Below are 21,230 nucleotides of genomic sequence, written 5' to 3' on the forward strand. Positions count from 1 at the left end.
AGCCTGTAATCCTTTCCTGACTGTTTAACCCTGTCACAACAGGGCTTGCTGTTGTGAATGTTTTATTCCAGGGCTGGAGCAGACAGTTTTACACTCTTGTAGGTTTTTGAGCTCACAACACTTTAAGGGTTTGTTTTGTGCATCAGTACTTACAGCAACATTAGATAATTTTGCTAAACTTATTTAAAAATCAGGCTGTGGACTCCGATATGTGATTCTTTTTTTTTTTTTAAACAAAATGGAAACCTTTCTTCATCAGAACAAGTCTGTACATACATTTTAGCTTTCAGAAATATACTGACCACAGAAAGACCAACCGTGTGTTTAAGAGTTCACGACCTCTGAGAAGCTGCTCACATTAGATGTGAGTTTTCTACACTCAGCCAAAGTATCAAGACAAATGGGGAAGAACAGCAATGAAGATATGTTGCAAAAGTGTTATGTATTTTGTATGCTTAGAACTGAAAAACATGATGGTAAACAGTAGGAAAAGGACAATAAGGAAAAGGAAGGGTTTTTAAAATGAAACCAATTCTTCAAAAGGGCAGATAAGCTGGAGGGATGCAAAAGGAAGCAAGAAATAGCAGAGAGGAGAAAAGAAAAAGGATTTATTTTCAAGGCTGCTTCAGATAAGTGCTTTTCACAAGTGGATTGTGGTTGCCTGCTGTACTGTGGGCTTATGAAGATGGAAGGCAATGTTGGTTTGTTTGACTTAAAAATAGGAGTAAAAACTCAGTCCCTCAGTCACTATCCTGCAAATTTAAACATCATTTTCCTGGACGCTGGCTGTACAAGATCTATCTTAACAAGCTAGAGAACAGTAGAATGGATACTAGGTGGATCCACATACTATTATCACTCCCAATTTTATGGGGAAGCTGAGGCACAGAAAAGATTAAATGTGCTTATGTTCAGAAACATAAACTTACACAGCGCTCTTGTAACAATAGGTCCATCTTGTCTTCTGTTATTTTAACAATTATTTTATGATGGCCTCATTTGTAAGAGTAGCACTTGACTCTCTGTACCTTGTCCCACTGTCTCTGAGGGAAGTGTGAGTAACAAAGTCTGTCCCGTAAGTCCCATAAAACTGCATTTAACTCATGTTGTTCTCACTTCCCTGGAGATAAGAGGTGGTGCTGAGAATGAACGGGATCCTTTCCCTTTCCTGAACCTTCAAAAGAAATGTCTAATTAATTCCTTTGGTGCAGCCTTTAACACTGGGTTAAGAGACATACCAGAAATAAAACCACTCAAGTTTCAGACCTCAAGGTTAGTTTACTTGCCTGGCAGATAAAAACACTTCCTTTCTGCTTGAAGACCTAGCTAATTTGATGTGGAATCACTGAAATGAAATTTTTTAAAAATGTCGCTTGGCTTTCTCTGTGGTTACTTTCAAGGGTGAGCAAGTCAGTGTGCAGGCTCGGCACTGGACCCCACATCTCCTTGCAGTCTTCTGCTGTAACTACTAGACTAACTAGTCTCTCTTCCTCTCCTGCAGAACCAGGCAACCCATGAGTGGTGGATATTCTGTAAATCTTGCTAAGGGAGGCTAGCTCAAATGAAATCTCTCCCTGCAGTATGGGGGACTGAGACCCCTGCAATAAAATGTGGATCTCTCCATCACAGGCCCCCACACCTCAGCAGTAGTGCTGCATCCCTGCACACTCCGCACTGACTCCGTTGCCACGAATCATCTCATTTGTAGCTTCCTCCTCCACCTCCAATCTTCTCCCTGCCGTGCCAGAGTATGTACAAACTGGAGGAGTAAATATCCTACCCACCTTTTTTGCCTAATTTTCATAAAGCTTTCATGAGATCACTTGCAGGAGCAGCCATGAACAAACTACAGCCCGGATAATGTGATCATACATTCCTTGCCTGAAGAGAGGCCAAGACTTGGGTTCTACACAAAATTGCAATATAGGCCTTTACATAACTGGTGGATTGAGTAGGAACCAAATCAGGTTCTGTCACTTTAAAACTTTCCTCCACACTCCATCACCTCCATCCATCAGTTGCCTGCAGCATGTATATTGAGGAATCGCGTGCAAACCTTACCATAACCCAAGGCTTAACATAAACTATACTCTTTCAGGTCATTGGCAAATAACAGGTATATCCGGTTGTGCCTTTGTACTTGCCTGCACGCAAATTAAAAGCGCATGTAAAGTTACAATAATCAAAGTCAGTCAGGGGGAAGGGGAGGAGAGCAGGGGGATAATAACCGGGGGATCAGGATATTTATCTTCACAGGGAAGCCACTGAGAGAAGCCTCCTTGCATGCCATTTACACCTCAAAAGAAAGACAGGGGCAAACCTGGCTTTCGGCCAAAGCCATCCCCTACAGCGCCCCAAGCTGTGCCTAGTCCTGCCTTCTCCCTGCATCTGGTAAAGCACCCTGTTACCTCCACTGCTGCTACCTCTTCCCCATGGTGCCACACAGCGTTTTACTCTTCCTCCTTGACTGTAGGTAGAGTGAGAGTGTTTCTATGGGAGAGGACAGTGGACAAGATGGACTTTGGGCTTTCTTCTTTGGGAGACTTTTGCTCTCAAGGTCTCAGCTACAGCTGCTTTCACCTTTGCCATGAGGGCACACCTCCAGTGCAATGCTACTTCTGTGGCTGCTTCATCCCCTATTCCCGGACAGAGCCAGCACCCCGCAGGGTGGCCCCAGATCCGCCCTGCCGCCCCGGGGTGGGCACAGGCTCCCGCAGTGCTCTCCCTTCTGGAGGCAGCCAGCAAGCCTTCCTGCAGCCACCCTGAGCCTGGGTGTGGGCTGCTTGGGAAAGGGAAGAATTTATGGCAGTTTTTTTCTGTCTTTCTCCCTTGGCGTGCCATGAGATTAACAGACATTAGCAAATGCCTCTTCCCGGAGTGCTGTGACAAGACGAAACCTGCCCTGACTGGCACCTGCAGTCTGTTTCCCTCGTGGTCTTTAATCTGCCATTGCAGAAGGTTGGAAGACCTGAATGGCTCAGAAACGGACACTTCCTTGGGTTTGCTTCTGAACTCTAGGAGCAATCTGTATGTGTCAAGAGTGTTTTCTCTCCCTGCTGAATTTACTGAGGGCTAGAGGAAATCTTTATTATTATTATTTGTCTTACCAGAGGAGTCAACTGTCTTGATCAAGATTGCAGCCCTTACATGGAATACTGTAAAAATCTCCTAAGCTCAATTTTCCATCATTAACCACAGATACCACAAAGGGAGTTTCCCTTATCCCCTTGGTTTGAATATACTTTCTCCAAGTCTTTCTGCAAATTAAAAAATGTGCAAATAAACAACTCCCATTTCCCATACCCCAGGGAACAGCATGAATAATTTTATAGGCTAGAGTATTACCCACATATATCCCAGTCCCTAGAATTTGAGTCATTTCATTTACCACTGAAATGCAGTTACTGCTGGAGGCAAATACACCAAACCCTTGCACAACAGAGCAGAGGAAGCCAAGAATACCCTGCTGCAGAGGGATGTGCAAACGTTTCCTCAGCTGAACTTCAGCAGCCAAATCACTAAAGGTCCTGGTCTGGATTCACACATTTCCGTCTGACAGGATACTTTAGCAAAGCCAATGTAGCCAGAACCACTGTTTCTGGTGGAAAAGCTATCACTCTGCAGCTTCTTCACAAACAGTATTCACCATTTTATTGACCTGCAGTAATGGAAGGGAGGAGGGGGGTGAGCATGTTCCCTCGCTCATTTGGGCAGGGCTATCTAAAGGGTGACATTTACCAGCAACTCCTTGACTGACATGAAATTTTTGAGGTCCGTGACATGAATCTCCTTTGGGAAATCCCAGCTAAAGGCCTGTCTCTTCATGATCAAAAGCTACGGAAAGCCCTCATGAAGCACAAATTATTGTGTTCCTGTTTGGTTCAGCTGCCATCTCGACAATCAGTTTGTGCCCAGCACCACCTCCTCTCTCAGAGCACCTGAAAACCTGAAAGGAGCAGTACTAAGGATAATATTCTTTTAAAATGCTGAAAACTTCCCATTATTAAAATTTCAATCCTTTGGACAAGAAATTACCCCAGACCCTAGGGAGTCCATGCCTAGTAGCGTAAGCAAGTTTGGTGTATCCACTTGAATGTGCAGGTAAGCAGAGCTGGCTTTTCAGAAGTTAGAACTGAACCTCAAACAAGGGAGAGACACACTGCCAGCCCTGTGAAAACACTGAATGAGCACAGACAGCCAAGACCTGCCTTTTCCACTTGACACTATGCTTCAGCAACAGTCCTAGTATGACTCCAAAAGAGAAAGCATATATATATATGTGTGTGTGTGCACACACTATACTAGACCCTGGCATCACTTTCTGAAGTACTCTTAAATGTTTGCAGCCCAGTCCAAGAACCCCCTTAAGCAGCAAGATCAAAGGTAGAAGGTATCATAACGGGACAAAGTAAGGCTCACACCTCTGTGCAGCTCCCTTACCTAGGTCAGACCTGCATTCCCCACTACATAACCACGTTTATTCTCCGAAGGAAGGAGAATTCTGAAATTCAACTTGGATTGCTCTAGGGGCTACCACATTCAATTTGTGTTGCCTATTTTAACATTTTGATAAGTTGTTCTGCTGTCAAGGCACCAAAGAACGGTACACTTGCAATACAAACTTAAGAACCCAAATGACCAGTATTTGTATCATGGGAAATTATTGCTTGGGAAGTGGTGAGCTGAACATTCATAGGCTGGGCTAAGCAATGGCTAGGACATCTAGGACACAAGATAGGAAAACTCATGTTCTCATTGAAGAACTGTAAGTTTCTCCATACCATCTGCGCTTCACTATCTTCTCTCTCTGTGCAGAAGAGCCATGGTGTCTACTTGGACAGAGTTCCCTTATCTGGAAACTCCAGGTCCTCCATTACTTATAGCTTTGACCAACTTTAATCATCTGGCCCGAAATTTTATGTCCCTGAAAATTCCATGTTTCACATTGTAATTTTTAGAAATGTTAAGTCCAAAAACAATTGAACCCATTCATGAGAACAAGGAAAATGTGTTCCTATTAAAACATGGTTGTGGCCTTTTCTCTGAAAAGCTTTGTAGCCTCAAGCTCTAAAGCAGGGACTTGACATTTGTCTGGGTAACGTCTTTTCTCTCACATTTGTGCCTTTTGCTCCTCCCTTGACAATTCGCTCAAATTTGGACAAATATCCGAACTCTGAGAAATCATATTTTGCACATCTGTATTAAAGACTTCGTAGAACTTCACAGGTAAATCTTCAAAACCTTCACCCCGACAGAATATGCTTTTGCCTGTGAGTGAAGTGGACTTGGCTTTCAGCTGTAGCCCAGGGCTGTTTTGAGCTAGCATCTGTCATTATGCTTGAGCATACAAGTGCACTCGCATTTTCTAAAATAGCAAATACTAAACTCTCAGCGTTAGTAAAGCAAGTGCACTACAAGCTTCGTATCACCACTACTAATACAGCACCCAATAAAGTCTGGAAAACAAATGAGAAATATAATATTACTGCTTGTTAACATGTTAACAATATTGGCCCTAAGCAATGTTACCATTTTTAAGCTTTAGAGCAACCTAGCTCATCATACAGACTATAAGGTTTTTATACTTCAAAATGAAGATGGACCTTGGCAGCACAGCTCTTGGTTCTGCAAACCTCAGAAACAGTGTGAGGATGCAAAGCTGCCAGGTGCCCCAGGGAGCCCCTTTGCTCAAGAGGGAGAGTGAGGAGGCACAACAGTTTGCCCACACCTCATGTGTTGAGGATAGATACAATAATGCACATCTTAAGCAGTGTCTAAACTTTCCTAAATGTTGCTCTTTTGTCCATCTTCTTCAGAGTGCTTCCTTCAGAGTAATTTCATAAAGAGCATTTGTATATATAAATACAAAGACACACATAAAATGCCACGGATGAGTGCTCAACAGTGTGTAAATTCGATTTTGCTCTTTTGCTTCATAGCAGAAGACAGTTTAAAAAGGCTTCTCAAAGGGTAGCCACAAAGTGACCAGCTCTGTGTTCTCCTGTCAAGAAAAACTTAGCTATGTGGTTTCATCTAATACTGTCAAGAAAGGACAGCAAACTTCGGAAAGAAATATTGTAGGAATTTGGCAATGCAAAAGTGAAACAGTTTCATAATCAGGTTTGATGCCTGAATTAAGTAGAACGCTCTGTCCTCATTTTCTGTAATCATACCTATGTGTTACCTGTGTGGAAGCAGACCACAATGTATGCCCGTAATTCGCAAGTAACATGGAAAATGCAAACAGATGGAGAGGCTACAATTCAGACCAGCACTGAGCTGAGCCCCAGCAAGCACTGGGAGGTTTCTTGCCTTCCTGCAGCAGCTGGGGGAATTTGGCTCAGAATTAGGAGCCAAATTTAGGCTTTTCAATAGCAAGGGAGAATTGAAAATGTGAGCTGGGAAGTCAGTGGGAATGCAGGGAAGAGTGAAGGAAAGCTGCAAGTTAATAAAGGTTAAGAATGTGGTATGTAACCACAAATACATATGCTGTAAAAAGCATACCACAAATGCTTTATTTTAGGCCACAGTGAGTGGCCTAAATATATAACCCCGAATCATGGAGCTACAGCTGGCTCCTGTGTGTGCCTGGCACTCTGAGCAGTGCTGAGGATGTGGCTCCTCGTATTTTGCTTACATCTCATGCTTGGCATCACAAGAAAGCTGCCAAACCGAGCAAAACCAGGAACCTGCATCAGACATGATCTCATTATCATCCACACTCGTGGTACCCAAGTCTCAGGTTAGTTTTAACACTGAGCGATTCGGTATTGTGTAGATAAGCCCGAGCAAGCAGGCACATCCATTGGTGCAGAGCGGCAAGCACAGATGGTGGCACTGTGTCTGGACTGAGTGGCCAGTGCAGATCTTCTGCTCCTGGACACTTGAAGCATAGTGGTAACTCTGCATCGTGCTGGACTGCAGTGTAAACATAATCTGAGCGAGCTGCTGTAAACGCAGAGGCTTACAGGTTCTAATTCTGATTGTAATCTGACTGTTTTAATGGTGATTTTCCTGACTTACAGCAGTATTGCTGAGACCAGAGTCAAACTCCAGAGGTACATAGGAATGCTTGTACAATTTTAAGCAGCCTGAAACAATAGGATATTGCATTTGCTTAAGTTTCCAAGTGCTTTGTGTTTTACAGTTACGCTACTTGTTTCTTCATCTTATATAGTATTGTGCAACACTCAGAAACAATCAGAAACAATATTTCCAAGGGATTATTTAACGAAGAATGGCTTGGATCACTCTATAAACTGTAAACAATTCGTACAAGCTCTGTACTGAAGCAATCCCAGGATAAAACATTGCTCAACTGTCATATAATCCACCCTGAGATTTTGTAAAATTAAGAGAGAGGAGAAAAAGACACATAGTCCCAGGTATGGGAAAGAGACAGAGAAACCCAGTGTGGGAGGGCTTTCCATGGAAAGCTGCAAAAGGAAAAGGTAAGGAAAGAAACAGGACAAGGTCAAGTCCTTGAGAAATTCCAGTTGCTGCTCATGAGGATTTATGAGCACCTTGCCAGTGTCCAAAAGGGAAGCCAATGGCTGCCATAGTTAGAAGAAAAACTGAGAATTGAGTCTGCAAACCCTTATTTGGGTAAGTAATTCTTAACATTTGTAAAAAATCTCTTAGGGGTTAAGGGGTTTTCTTGGAAAAGGGAGGACTCCACCAGAGAGATAAAAATTTCCTCTTAAAGGGCAAATGAAGACTCTCCAGGTTGTGTAATTCCTCCTCCTTTATCAAACTTTTACCTCCACAACAAGGACTCTTGTCCACATATATAAAGCACCTTCATTCAGAGTCGCAGAGGTACCGATGCCCCCACAGACTCTGCCAGCCCCCTGCATCTGGCATTCCTGTCAAATCAATCAGAATTTTTAACAGATTAGGCCTGAATTCCTTTCCCTTAATCCCAAACCCACCCAATTCTGCCCCTTCAACTCTTTTATTCTTCCATATCTTACATCAAGTAGGGTTTTCTAGGCCTAAAAAAGAATGCATTTTAGGTGGCGTACGTTTTCAGTGATTCAGTCTTTGATGCCTAACAAATCTAACTTTGACTCAGGAATTTAGGACTGGCTTCAGTAGGACCTGCATCTGAATTAAGTCCCCCGAACTGGGAAAAAAGAAACATGCATTATCTAAGAGCAATTTTGAACTTCTATGCTTCTAGAAACAAAAGAAGTGAGAAGAGTAAATAAAGAGGTAGGCAGGAAGGCAATTTGTGGAATATGACAGAGACCAAGGGCCTGATCATCCATTGCCTGCGTTTTGGTGCCACACTAATTCATTGGTGTGATAAAATGCTTCACTCAAGCTATGCTTGATGGTAAGGGACTAATGAAGGTCACATAGAATCAGAGCCTAGAAAATTGGGTGAACATTCATTGCATACAGTCAAAATAATACTCAGGCTGTAACAGATGCAATAGTAAGCCAAGACTGTAAATATCCTGGTTGTACAGCATGTAGTACAGGGAGACCGGCTGGTACTACAATAGAACAAAACATCTAAAACAGATTTTTCTTTCTCTCCTGTCTAACAGCGACAGAACTCCTGAAGGCCAAAGAGAAATGGGGGGGGGGGGGGAAGAAATTAATGTTTTCTTACAGCATTAAAAAAAATGTACCAGGACTTGCAATTCCTGGGCTTATGCCTTAAACTGTGAACCTGCAGCTCACGGTAGTGCAAGTGTGCTTTCCTCTGCCCGCTAGCGGCCAGGAAGCAATGCCACTTGCAGTATGATGTTGAGAAAAAATGTCAGTAGGATGCAAAGCATAGCGTGCACTGGACCCACGCTCACTCACTGAACCGATGAGAAACAGTGAGGTGGGGGCAGGGCCACTTGCAGCAGAGATAAGAAATGGCACAGCATGTCACCTCCGGCAGCCCCATGCTGAGGTGTTCTTCCTCTTACCAATTGCAACCAGAGTTTGGCCACCTTGAGGACACTGTTTCTTTATAAATTCAGATTTACATGGAGCTGGAATGGCATCTGTTCTGCTTGCTCCAAAGTAAATGGCAATCTCTCACTTTGACTGCAATACAACTAGTTTAAGTGCTGCATCGAAGAAAGGATTTAGGGACTTACTAACACGAGCTGTAATGCCTGGGTTTTAGGCAACTGATTACCATGGTCATCAAGAAAAAGGCAAATTTACCTGCTGGCAATGGCAAATACCCAGCACTGTAATCCAGAGCTCAGGTAACTGACCCAAGCTAGTCCTTACCACTCAGATCCAGTGCCCAGAACACTCTTTGCAGGGAGAAGCTCATGTCTCTTCTCTGACATGTGACCGATGAAGGAGGGAAGGGTGGCTGTCAGTGTGGGACAGGCCACTTCGCCACAGCTGAGTGGTTACAGCCTGTGAAATTTGATTTCAACCTTCTGATGGTGATGGAGAGATCAAACTCCCTAGTCTCTCTCCAAGCTTGCCCTAACCTTAATGCCATAGGGATGGAGCTATCTTTGCTCCTCTTTGAAGCTGGGCCATGTGCTGGGCTGGACTGCAAGATCCTTCCAGTTCAGCCCAGAGATGGGGCTGGGAAGAGGGAAGCTCCCTTTTTCTGGCACTGCTCGGGAAAAGTGGTTTTGACACCTCTGTGACTTGGCAATGGCAGGAAGAAGCACAGCATGCTCTGAGGCACACAGAGAGATATGGCGGATGCTAGTCTGAGCAAAAGGTAGTACTGCTGACCGGAGGAGCCCGGGACAGTGACAGCAGCCAGGATTACACCTCTTCGCAAAGACAGAAGCAGTAGCAGCCTGGCCAGGCCTGGGTTCACGCCCTGAGCTGGGCTGACTCCCAGCATCTAATTTTGTCTAATCCCTAAATGCTACCAAAACACCTTCTTTTCTTCTCACGGCGTGACTGTAGAGAATCTGCAGTAAATGTTGTCTTTTTAAATTTTGCTTGGTACAGCAAAAACGACGACAACAAAGCAGGAGTGTTCTGATTTCTTGGGGAACGGTTTCCTTGACGCCTGGGGGTTTGCAGCCCCGGTTCCCCCCGGGGCGCCGGGAAGCCCGGGGGGGCGTGGGGGGCCGCAGCCGCGCTCCCCTCCCCTCGCCAGCCCTGCCGGGGCGGGCGGAGGTGCCAGATTTGGGAGCAAAAAAACGCCGTGAGCGGGAGAGGAGCGAGCGCAGCGCGGGGGCGAGGCCGGAGGGCAGCGGGGCCGGCCGGGGTGCGAGCGGCCCGGCGCTTCCCTGCCTCCTTCCCCCCCGAGCCGGTGTCAGGTATTGCGAGGAGGGGTAGGGGCCCGGGGAGGAGATGGCTGGAGGCTTTCCAGCCCCGGCTCACGCAATGCAAACTCCGCACGCAACGGGGAGGCGACAGGCGGAGGAGGGGAAGCTCTCCGGCTTCCTCAGCCCCCAAGATGCAGGCGAGACTTCGCCTCCCCACAGAGAGGGCTGCGAGCCCGCCCGCCACCCCGCTCCCCTCCCGGCACCTCCTCCCCTAAAACTTTTGGCCCCGGCCATAAAAGCATCCGCGGCTCAGCCGCTCCACTTGGCGAGGGCCCAAGGGCAGCTGGCAAATAGCTGCGACCCCTCACGCCAGGGGAAGGGCCAGGCAGCGGCGATTTGTCAGCCGGGCTAACTGCGGCACGCCCGCACCGCGCCGCGCACCGCGGATGCCGGCGGGTTTAAAGCCGCGAGTACCGATGCCGGGAGCCCAGACGCGGCTGCTCCGGCTCTGGCTCCGGCTCCGGCTGGGGGCAGCGGGCCGTCCTCCCCGCGCCCTCTGAGCCGCTCGCCTTCGCTCCCTGCAGCGGGCTGGGGTGGCCCCGTCCCGTCCCCGCAGCCCAGCAGGCGGGTGGGAGGGAGGGAGGGGGCGGCAGCAGCCCGCTCGCCCCCGGTGCGCCGGGCTGCACCGGGCAGGTGGCTGCCGGCGGGGCGAGCTCCGAAGGGTTAAAGCGCTGGGAAGGTGATAATAACTCTGCGCTGGGATCGGGGGCAGTTGGCATTTGCCTGCACATGACCTGCCGAGCTCCGGGTGACAGGAACCGGGGATCCTAATGAGTTTCCCAGAGGCTGGGATCTGAACGTCGCCGTCGCCGCTCTCCTCCCGCGGCTGCCCGTAAGAGCTGCCGCCGGCTGCCCGGCTCCTCTCCATCCTCCCCGAGGTCTCGGATGGAAGCAGCGTGCAACAGGTCAGTTCTGCTACAGGCGCCCGAGGTGGCCGTTTATTTCACCCCCTCTTCCCCTCCCTGCTTCAAACAGGCTGGAGCAAACGGTAGGAGCGGGTGGTCCCCGGGCACGGGGATCGGAAGCGGGGCCAGTCAGCTCTGCCACGCCGGGACCTCAGGCGTCTTCCGCAGCCCATCCCCGGGGCCGCCGGCTGCCAGCCTGCGCTGCCGCGACGGGCACGAAGGTGCGGGGAGGAGGGAAGGGCTCGGGACAGAGGGCGGCTCCGTGGCCATGTGCGGAGGTTTCCTCTCCGGAGCAGCGGGAAGCTCCGCCGGCGGCGGGGGGAGCCCCTTTCGCCGGGAGGAGCGATGTGCAGCGCCGGGATGAACCTGTCTCCAGCGCACGGCGGCTGCCTGCATCTGCGGAGGAGGCTCGTCAGGCGAGAGCATCCTTCTGCCTCCCTTTCTGCCTCTCTCAGCCGCGACCTTCCGCATCCCCCGCTGCAAACTTTCCCTGCCGGGGGGAAGGGAGCAGCGGCCCCGCCGCCAAATACGGGTTTGGTCCCTTATTGAGCGCTTGCCACTTGATCATCGATTACCCCTTGTTTTTCGCAGAGGATCCGGGCGGGCTTTAGGCGCAGGAGGCAAGGACGCACCCCGACTCCGAGCGCCAAGGCGGCTGCTGGCGCTCCCCTCCGCCGCGCCAGCGCGCCCCTGTCCCCCCCGCCCGGGCTTCTCCCTGCCTGCGGGCGACGGGCAGCTTCCCAGCCTGTCGGCGGGGTCGCTGCCCGCTGACCCCTCCCTTTCCCTTGCAGCATGGCCCTCGAGAGGCTCGGGGAAGCCCTGCGCGGCATCCCCCCCTTGCAAGGCTCCCTGCTGCTCCTCCTCTGCCTGCTCGCCGCCATCCACCTGGGCAAGCTCCTCCTGCAGCAGCAGCAGCGCCGGCGGCAGGGCCAGCGCCGGGCGCCGCCGGGCCCCTTCCCCTGGCCCTTGATCGGCAACGCGGCGCAGCTGGGCAGCGCGCCGCACCTCTCCTTCGCCCGCCTGGCCAGCACCTACGGCGCCGTCTTCCAGCTGCGCTTGGGGCGCTGGCCCGTGGTGGTGCTGAACGGGGAGCGCGCCATCCGCCAGGCCCTGGTCCGCCAGGGAGCCGCCTTCGCCGGCCGCCCGCCCTTCCCCTCCTTCCAGCTGGTGTCGGGCGGGCTCAGCCTGGCCTTCGGCGGCTACTCGGAGCTGTGGAAGCTGCACCGCCGGGCGGCGCACGCCACGGTGCGCGCCTTCTCCACCGGCAGCCCCGCCACCCGCCGCCTGCTGGAGCGGCACCTGGTGGGCGAGGCGCGGGCGCTGGTGGCGCTGCTGGTGCGCGGCAGCGCCGGCGGCGCCTTCCTCGACCCCTCGCGCGTCCTGGTGGTGGCCGTGGCCAACGTGATGAGCGCCCTGTGCTTCGGCCGCCGCTACAGCCACGGCGACGGCGAGTTCCTGCGCCTCGTGGGGCGCAACGAGCAGTTCGGGCGGGCCGTGGGCGCCGGCAGCCTGGTGGACGCGCTGCCCTGGCTCCAGCGCTTCCCCAGCCCCGTCCGCGCCGCCTACCGCGCCTTCCGCGACCTCAACCGCGACTTCTACGGCTTCGTCCGCGGCAAGTTCCTGCAGCACCAGCGCAGCCTGCGCCCGGGGGCCGCCCCCCGCGACATGATGGACGCCTTCATCCGCCTGCAGCGGGAGCAGCCGCGGCTGCAGCTCGAGCACGTGCCCGCCACCGTCACCGACATCTTCGGCGCCAGCCAGGACACCCTGTCCACCGCCCTGCAGTGGCTCCTCATCTTCCTCATCAGGTAGGCGCCGGCGGGGCGGGGCGGGGCGGGCCGGGCCCTCCGCGCCGCCCGGGCGCCCCACCTGCCCCGGGGCGGGGGGGACACGGCAGTCGGCCCGGGGCGCCGCGGTGCGAGCGCCAGCCTTGGGGGATCCCCGTGGCGACGGCGCTGCGCGGGCGAAGCCGCCGCTGGGAAGGCTCCCCGGGCGGTAAAAGCCGGCCCAAACGAGCGCCGAAGCCGCTCGGTCCGGGGAGAGCCAGGGGAGCGGCGGCCCCTGCGGCGAGGGTCTGAGGGAGCGGCCCGCCCGAGGGCGGCCGGGGCGCCGCAGCCGCTTGCGGTAGCTGGCGCGGAAGCTCTGGGAAACCCGCCCGGAAAAGGTAAGAAAGGGTAAAAGAAACCCTGCTCCGGCGGTCGGGTAATGGTGCGTGAAGAGGCTGGCAAAAAGGCAGCCGGATAAAACCTGAAAGTAGCAGATTTTACCAGGTCAGGATCGAGGAGATCATAGGAACGGGGTAACAACCGCTTAAGTAAGATAAAGAGTTCGCGCACCGGTTCACAAACCCACGATTAGGCTAATTGGCCAGCAGCGTGTGCCTTGATCGCCACGGCGTGACGGGGGGCGGGCCGGCCCGCTGGGCCAGCGGCGGGTGCGGGCACACACGGCCCGGCGCTGCCCCGGCCCCGCTCCTGCGGCGGGAAATCCCGGCTAGGGGAGGCGGTTCAATAGAAGAAGGCATAACGCCGATTTTCTTGCCTGTCCCGGCTTTGTCTTTCATCATCTGCGTAGCTTGTAGGCTTACGCAAACGTTGTCTACTCAGCCGCTTCTTGAAAAAGAAGTAAATATTTATAACGCTTCGAGCTAAGGGTATGACGCCCAGTGTTCACGCAGCCTGCTGGGTTTCTCCCCGTTTCTCGCAATTCCCCAGCAGTCGATGTGCGGGTCTGCTGCAGGAGGAAAAGGCAAGGACACAGAAGCCAAACTTGAATGCTTAAAGCGCACAAAGGCTCCTTGGAGGAACGCGTGCTTTTAGACAAGCAAAAGAAAATAAGCAAAATTTATTAATATTTTGATCTTGTTTGGTTACTGTGTAGTCTTCCAAACTATCCAGACTTCAAGACAGTCATCTTAAAATACATTATAAAGAAAACATATTTTGATATTCATTAGAAAAAGTATACACAAACTAAGAGTGGGATAATTGTCAGAGTAAGGCTATTCTGACAAATATCAGCAGGGATTTTTCCAGTTTAAAAACCTGCAGACGTTCATATGCATGCAGTAAGTCTAGTGATAGCAAACTCTGTGCTAACTTTTAGAGGACACATACAGAGCTGGAAAACCAAATTCTCATTCCCACGGAAAGCCCAGTATTTAGAAGAGACAAGTAATTTTAGTTTTAGAATTAATTTTCAAAATTGGATCAGAATATTCCGTTTCAGCACATTTTAAGTTAGTTTCATTTTTTATGTTGAGAATCAGTTACATGTGACACTAAAGTGAAAACTGAGCAAATCTAAAGTGACACCATTGCATGGGAAGTTTGAATTTTTCTCTCATAAAGTTTTCCATCGGGGTCTACATGTTCCTGCAATATATTTAAACTTTGCTCAAACCGCATTATTTAGGGTAGGGGTGAGGTTCTGTGAAAAATGTTTACAGCAAGGATTATTTTTGTGAAAATCTTCTGAAAGCGTTACATACATACACACGTCTTACTTTAAATGACAGGTATCCAAATGTGCAGGCTAAAATGCAAGAAGAAGTGGATAGGATTGTTGGACGAGACCGTCTGCCATGTGCTGAAGATCAGCCTCACTTGCCCTACATCATGGCTTTCTTGTATGAATCCATGCGTTTCAGCAGCTTTGTGCCTGTTACTATCCCACATGCCACCACAACCAACACCTTCATAATGGGCTACCTCATTCCCAAGGACACAGTCATTTTTGTTAATCAGTGGTCAGTGAATCACGACCCAGCAAAGTGGTCCAACCCAGAGGATTTTGATCCAACAAGATTCCTGGATGAGAATGGATTCATCAATAAAGATCTTACTAGTAGCGTGATGATTTTCTCTTTGGGAAAACGTCGGTGTATTGGAGAGGAGTTATCCAAGGTGCAGCTGTTTCTCTTTACCTCCATACTGGTGCATCAGTGCAATTTCACGGCTAATCCAAACGAGGACCCTAAAATGGACTTCACCTATGGGTTGACCATTAAACCTAAGCCATTTACCTTGAATGTTACACTTAGAGATAGTATGGATTTGCTCGATCAGGCTGTCCAAAGACTGCAAGCAGAGAAAGCAGCCAATGAAAATCAGCTGTCAGCAAATGCCTAAGCAACAAACCTTGCATCTAAAGATGATCCCTCCCTCTTTTTTAGACTTAAATAAGTTATAGTTTGTTCTGGTGATCTGTTTGGAAAATAGCCGATATTACAAGTTACAAGAGCAGGAAGGAAAACTGCACAAGGTATAATCCAGTCCTCTTTTTAATTCTAGAAGGAGAGCCAGGGGAACAATTTAATATATTAAATCATAAAACATATGCAAATATGCAATTTGAAAGTAAGCCTTTTCTTTCCTAGCTTGTTCACAGAAGTCACCATTGTAAAGCTCTTTTTATCTACCGACTGGTTGGAGTATCTCCAGGAACTGTTTGTACAATCCTTTCCATGTCTCCATGCGCTGTGCCTTAACTCTAAGTTCGCCTTCAGTGACTCTACATCCCAAAGTGAAATCTCTTATTTAAAAAACAAAAAAAAAGAAAGAAAGAAGAGAAAAAAAAAAAAGGTTGCTTGGAACACTGCAACCTGCCTCTGAATTCAGTCTACTGGAAACCGCCATAGGCACATGGCAGCTCCTGTGTTGTGACTGCTGGGATGTACATTAATGCCTCAATAATAAACGTTCAAATGATTTTTGGTAAAATGACAATGTAAAGTCTCGCCTTTAGCATTCCAAAGTGTTTACAGAAATGACTACAAAAAAAAGACTTGCTTATAAGCACATTTGAAAATAAAATTCATATTTTATATGAGAATGAACAGAATGTCCTAATGTAGTAACTTTTTATTAAGTTTTCAAAGATCAGATTTGATATGTCACCAAATGGCAAGGATGATACAAAACATATGCTAATCTGTTCATTAGCATATTCATGAACAAAATAGATATTTGCATTAGAAAGTTTTATAAAGGTATAGCTGAATTTTGGATTTCTCTAGTAAAGAGTTAATATTGCTGTCCCTAGGCACATAGGTAAGTCCATTAAAATCCACATGGGCCAAGGTATTTAGAAGTGAGAACTGGGGGGTTTCATATTAAAACTTTCATGCCGCAAGCCTCAAGTAAAGCTTACAGCAAATACACCACTGCTCACTAGTCATTCTGTTGGGTTGAGTTAAATGGTATATCCAAAAATCAACTATGTACTTTTAGTACAATTTGCTTGAAACAAAGTCTCAGAAGGAAAACAGACATTACATGTCCTAATTAATGTACCCAATAACTGAAGAAAAAGTACTTTTAAAATTTTTGCGAGGCAAAGGACATAAAATTAAAAAAAAACAAACAACCAAACAACAACCGAAAAAAACCCCAAAACCAAACCCAAACCTATTATTTTTAAGTAAAACACGCACGTGAAACTTTATGGCCTTGAACCTCTGGCTAATGTTTGTGTACACAAAGCTGCATGCATTTCTCTAAAAAGCAGACAACCCTATGGAAATGGCTGATTCTGAAAAGTGTTGGTCTCTTCTTTGGAGCTGCAGATCACCTTCAATTACATATGAAATCCATCAGAAATGAGAGTACCTCCCATGACTTGCTGTGTTCAGCCTAGTACTAAATCAGGTATTAGTAGAGCTAGAAAAATAAGGGTGCAATGCTACACAGTAAAGTAGCTCTGCTGAGACCTAAGCAAGTAAAGATTTGCACTGGCTCTTCTGATAGATGGCCAGTCTTAGTCATGCTGGCAGCAGTGACAGAACTCATAGTGACATTGGGAAGAGCTGGGTTAACGACACAATCCTGATCTTCTTGAGTAGAAGCTTCACTACTGATTTTAAAAACCTGAATCAAGCCTAAAAGTAATGGTCCATAACCCCACACCATAGCAATGTACCTGTTTAAAGTCTCTGACTTCATATGGCATCTATCTTCTTTCTTTAGAGCAAAAAAAGCTTTCTGTTACGTACACAAGGAGTAACCTCAGGTGTTTTTCTGAATTACGTACAAGTTTGTGATATCCCAGAACTTAGCCTATACCTGTGAAAAGCTTTATAAGATACTCGGCATTTTCATGTGGAGATCTACATTAGATCAAATGCTAGCAAGACAATTTTCCTTGTACCTTTGTAAGTATTGTTATTAAAAAAAATATAAAGGATGTAACCTACAACTGAGTAGTTGTTCTAATGCAAGGATCACCAGCTCATATTTTAATAAAAACTTCTTTTGCAATTTTGTACTCTTCCAAAAGCTTTAACTATGCATTGGCTACTAATGCAGCGCCCATTCACACTGCTCATGTCTGTCAGGGCGTCACACACTGTATAGCTGTTGGTCAAATAATGCCTTGTATAATCTGTGAAGTTGCTCAAATTTAGTAGCACCCATTTAGAATGTACACAGTTGTTCAGCGAGCTAACTTTTATGGTAATTTTGAGATGTATCATTGTGTTACCAAAATACTAAATAAAATCATTTGTACACTGCCTTTGTTTAGTTTATGTATGGCTTTCTAACATCAAGATAAACAAAATTATTATTTCTGATTTGGAAACTATTATTATTTCAGATATTTGTTCATATACTTTTCACCTGCTTTCCATTTCTGGATTTTGAGATTTTTCTCCATCCTGCCCTTAACAGCTTCTCAGGTCTGCTTGCTTATTCAACCTTGCCATCTGTGTTCAACTTCCTCATGCTCCTTGCTAAGAACATTCCCTGCTGCTCATCTCAGCATCGATCTGAATTCTCTCATGTCTTTGGCGTTCTTCTAATACCTGTTAATCTCTCCTCAGCCTGCGCAATCTCCTATACTATGTTCTTCCCTCTGGCGTTTCAGTTCACTTCCCACCTCCCCTTATTTCAAGCCCACAGACTGGTTTTCCTTTCTCTTTTTCCCACCTATATTTAGTGCTGGCATCTATATACTCGGGGTATCTATATACTCTAGTGGTGGGGATCCATACTGCCCTCGGGGCCAAACAAGCCTTAACAGACCCTTGCAGAGCAACCTCTCACAAAATCAAGGCAATCCTGTGGTGAAGGGTGACCGTTACTGCACATATAAAACATTTCTTCATGATGCAGCAGCTCTCTTCCCCCCGACTCCCGTCTTCCTTTCCCCAGTCTGCTACACATGCCTGCTTACTTCAGAGCCGTCTTAGAAAAGACCTTCACATTTTCCCTAACCCCAGGGAAGTGGAACAGAAGCTGGGTGGGACAGAGGGCTAGGCGGACTGACTAGCAGCAGTTCCCTCCTGATTTGGGATATTTTCAGCAGGAGTTTCTCCCTAAAGGGGCAGGATTCTAAGTACAGGCTGAGTTGGTGAAATCAGAAGGAGCACAAGTTGAAGACGACTTACAAAGACCCCCTAGAAGTAGCTGAGGACCTGTGGAGTAGGTGTAGTGTCCAGAGAAACGCCATGCAGTGCATACGTGGCCAGGGCTGACCAGTGGGCCACAACGAAGATACAGAGCAGGTGACCTCCCTGGGTAAAAGCCAAGAGCAACTTCATACAGATGCTGCCACACTGTCCCTGCTTCCCATTAATTTCTAGGTATTTGTCTCCTTTACCAGCTGTCTACGGTTGAAGTCTAGACTCCCTCTTCAGTGTTGACAGGCACATTTTTATAGCAAGACCTGCTGCTACCTTAGTGCCAAAAGATGCAGTGCTGATGCAGCCCCAAGTTGGCATGAAGAAAGCATTCTTGGAGAGACGCTTGGAGATCACTACAAATAGTATTTAAAGCAGTTGGGTAGGGAACCAAAAGTTTCTGTTTGCCCACTGTAAGCCAGTACCAACTGTTAAGGAAACAGAATAAGATCAACTCAGCAAATTGGCTTGATTTTTTTTTTTTAAATTCTGTATTTCCGTTTTCCATCTGTTTCATTGGAGCAGTTGTTAGAAAAGCTACCAGTTTCAAAACTAGGCAAAGTCACATCTAAGTCATGCACATCTCATGAGATTTTGTGTTTGCACTGTCACTGCCTCCCTCACCAACTTGTGACTGGATGTCACCATAGCAATACTAGACAAATACATGTTGCTCTTTCTTAATGAAATAAAGCACAAAGAAGCAGCTGTATTCAAGACAAGATTTTTCCTTTAAAAATCTTCATGCTCAGGTTGTAGTGATTTCAATAGGTCAGGAAAGCCACATGTCATCTCACGCTTGCTTTCTCTGTCTATGTGCACATGCACACACTTAGTTCATGTCCCAGAATTTTAGTGACATCTTTCTTTCTAGTTCAGATAAGGGATTAGAAAAAAAACCAAACCACCAAAACAACAAAAAAAACCCTAAAACCATAAAACAGGAAGCACAGGGAGAACTTGGGACAAGCATACGTTTCCCGGAAAACCAGTAGTTGTCAGACCACCCCACTACATAAGAAGGAGGAGAAGCAAGTAGGCTGAGCTAGCAGAGTTGATATGGAGTATGTTTATACTATTCAAGTGCACCATTACATTCCTTGTGAAGCTAATAGTTAAACTTGCTGGCTTCAGCAGGAGTCAGTTCAGAGCTGCTGAAATAAATAAGAATAATATAACAATAAGGAACAAAACTCATCAGAAGTTGAGAAACAACCACTGCTAGAAAGGGGGGGCGGGGGGGGTGTCAGTCCAGGATCTGTGCAACAGCTATCAGTACCAGCATAGTCGTGGCACAATGTAACTAAATGCAAATTCACAACAACGAGTTCCAACTAGTTTTGCATCAGACCCGGTATGTTTTTGTGAGTGGCAGGGACTGATGCATAGGTCTGTCTGTAGGAAATCGGTTCAGATCATCCAGGCAGAGCAACCAGAGACTGGGCAACGGGGAGCTTACATTTTACCTGAGAAAAGTTGAGGAATTAGCCATGGAAAGTGAACAGCTAACATTTGCCTTTGCTGCATTTTTAGCTTGGTTAAATTTTACTCAGAACTCTCATTTTCCCACGCAACAAATTCAACTTGGGATAACACTGAAAGTGGATCTGGCTTTTTCGTGGGTGAAGAAAAGGGCTAGATTCTGACCAGTGCCGTTATGTTGGTATACAGTGCAACACAGATACAGTGATTCAAGTTTCAACAACTTCTTTGCTGTTTACCACCCTGCATTTTTGCAGCTGAGCTTTTTCATGTTCCAGTCACCTGTACTCAGACCAGGCCAACTCACTTAATTGTCAGGTGAAAACAAGCTCAGTGTTAAGCACAAGGAGCCTGGAGCATTTAAGATGGCTCTAGTTGATGCTTTGATAGCCCTTCCTTTGGGGCTTTTTGCCAACTTTTCAGACAACTCCACTAACCAAAAAATTCTTTGTTTTGTTAGTGTTGCCCAGTCCTTCAATACTTGGAGCAGATCTTGCTCCAGCCTGAAAGCACAAAGCTAGAGCTAACCAAGCCAAACCAGAGTCTCTCAATTCCCTACACTCTTTATCTGTGCTGGATGTCTGGGGACACTGACCCATCAATACAGTTAAGTCAGAAGATACAGGATGCTGAGGTATTTCAGCTGCAAATGTGTGGAGGGGGAAGGGGGGTGAAGACTCAGGGGACTTACTAAAGGTGCATAAATCAACTGCAGAGCTACATAGGAGTCATTTGCTGGAGTGGCTGGGAGCTAGCAGAGGAAAATACATTTCTGAAGTACAGGAAGATTCCAGCTAGGGAGGAACTGTGCACAGGGTCTCTGATTTCTGGGAAAAGAGAGGTGATGTTTTCACATTGCTTGTACACACAGTGTGTCAGGATTCAGGTGATAAGAATCCACATGGTATTAAAGAGGTTCACTCACATCAACAGCAGGGAACATCAAACTGAGAGCACCTGGATCAAACCTTACCTTCACACCAAGCTAAAGATAAATGATTATTTTCCTGAAAACTTTGGACAAACAAAGGATGTCCAAATACTAACTCCCCACTGCCTGTTAACTCAAGTAATAGATTTGGGAGGCAGCAAACGTGGAAACGAGAGCTGAGGAACTAAACACGATGGATCGGGCTGTGCCATACAGGCTGCAGGATTTGAAAACAAAACTTGTCTACAACAGAAAGC

The 21,230-nt window shown here is 47.6% G+C and overlaps 2 protein-coding genes across 2 annotated transcripts in view; one reads left to right on the forward strand and one right to left on the reverse strand.

The window, feature by feature from the left end:
• The window catches only part of RMDN2 (regulator of microtubule dynamics 2), a 115,832-nt gene that overhangs the window by 27,310 nt on the left and 67,292 nt on the right, over nt 1-21,230 (reverse strand). The window lies entirely within an intron of this gene.
• Nucleotides 11,142-15,291, forward strand: CYP1B1 (cytochrome P450 family 1 subfamily B member 1). Its single transcript, XM_072858135.1, has 3 exons — nt 11,142-11,161; nt 11,953-12,969; nt 14,679-15,291. The coding sequence occupies exons 1-3, from the start codon at nt 11,142-11,144 to the stop codon at nt 15,289-15,291; spliced, it is 1,650 nt and encodes a 549-aa protein (XP_072714236.1).

Source organism: Ciconia boyciana, chromosome 3, assembly GCF_034638445.1.
Source record: "Ciconia boyciana chromosome 3, ASM3463844v1, whole genome shotgun sequence".
NCBI lineage: Eukaryota > Metazoa > Chordata > Aves > Ciconiiformes > Ciconiidae > Ciconia > Ciconia boyciana.

Bases quoted from the DNA above. Each gene is read 5' to 3' on its own strand.
- CYP1B1 (XM_072858135.1), top strand. From the start codon at position 11,142: ATGGAAGCAGCGTGCAACAG. The intron at 11,162-11,952 runs GTCAGTTCTGCT...TTTCCCTTGCAG, and splicing joins ATGGAAGCAGCGTGCAACAG to CATGGCCCTCGAGAGGCTCG. The intron at 12,970-14,678 runs GTAGGCGCCGGC...TTTAAATGACAG, and splicing joins CTCCTCATCTTCCTCATCAG to GTATCCAAATGTGCAGGCTA.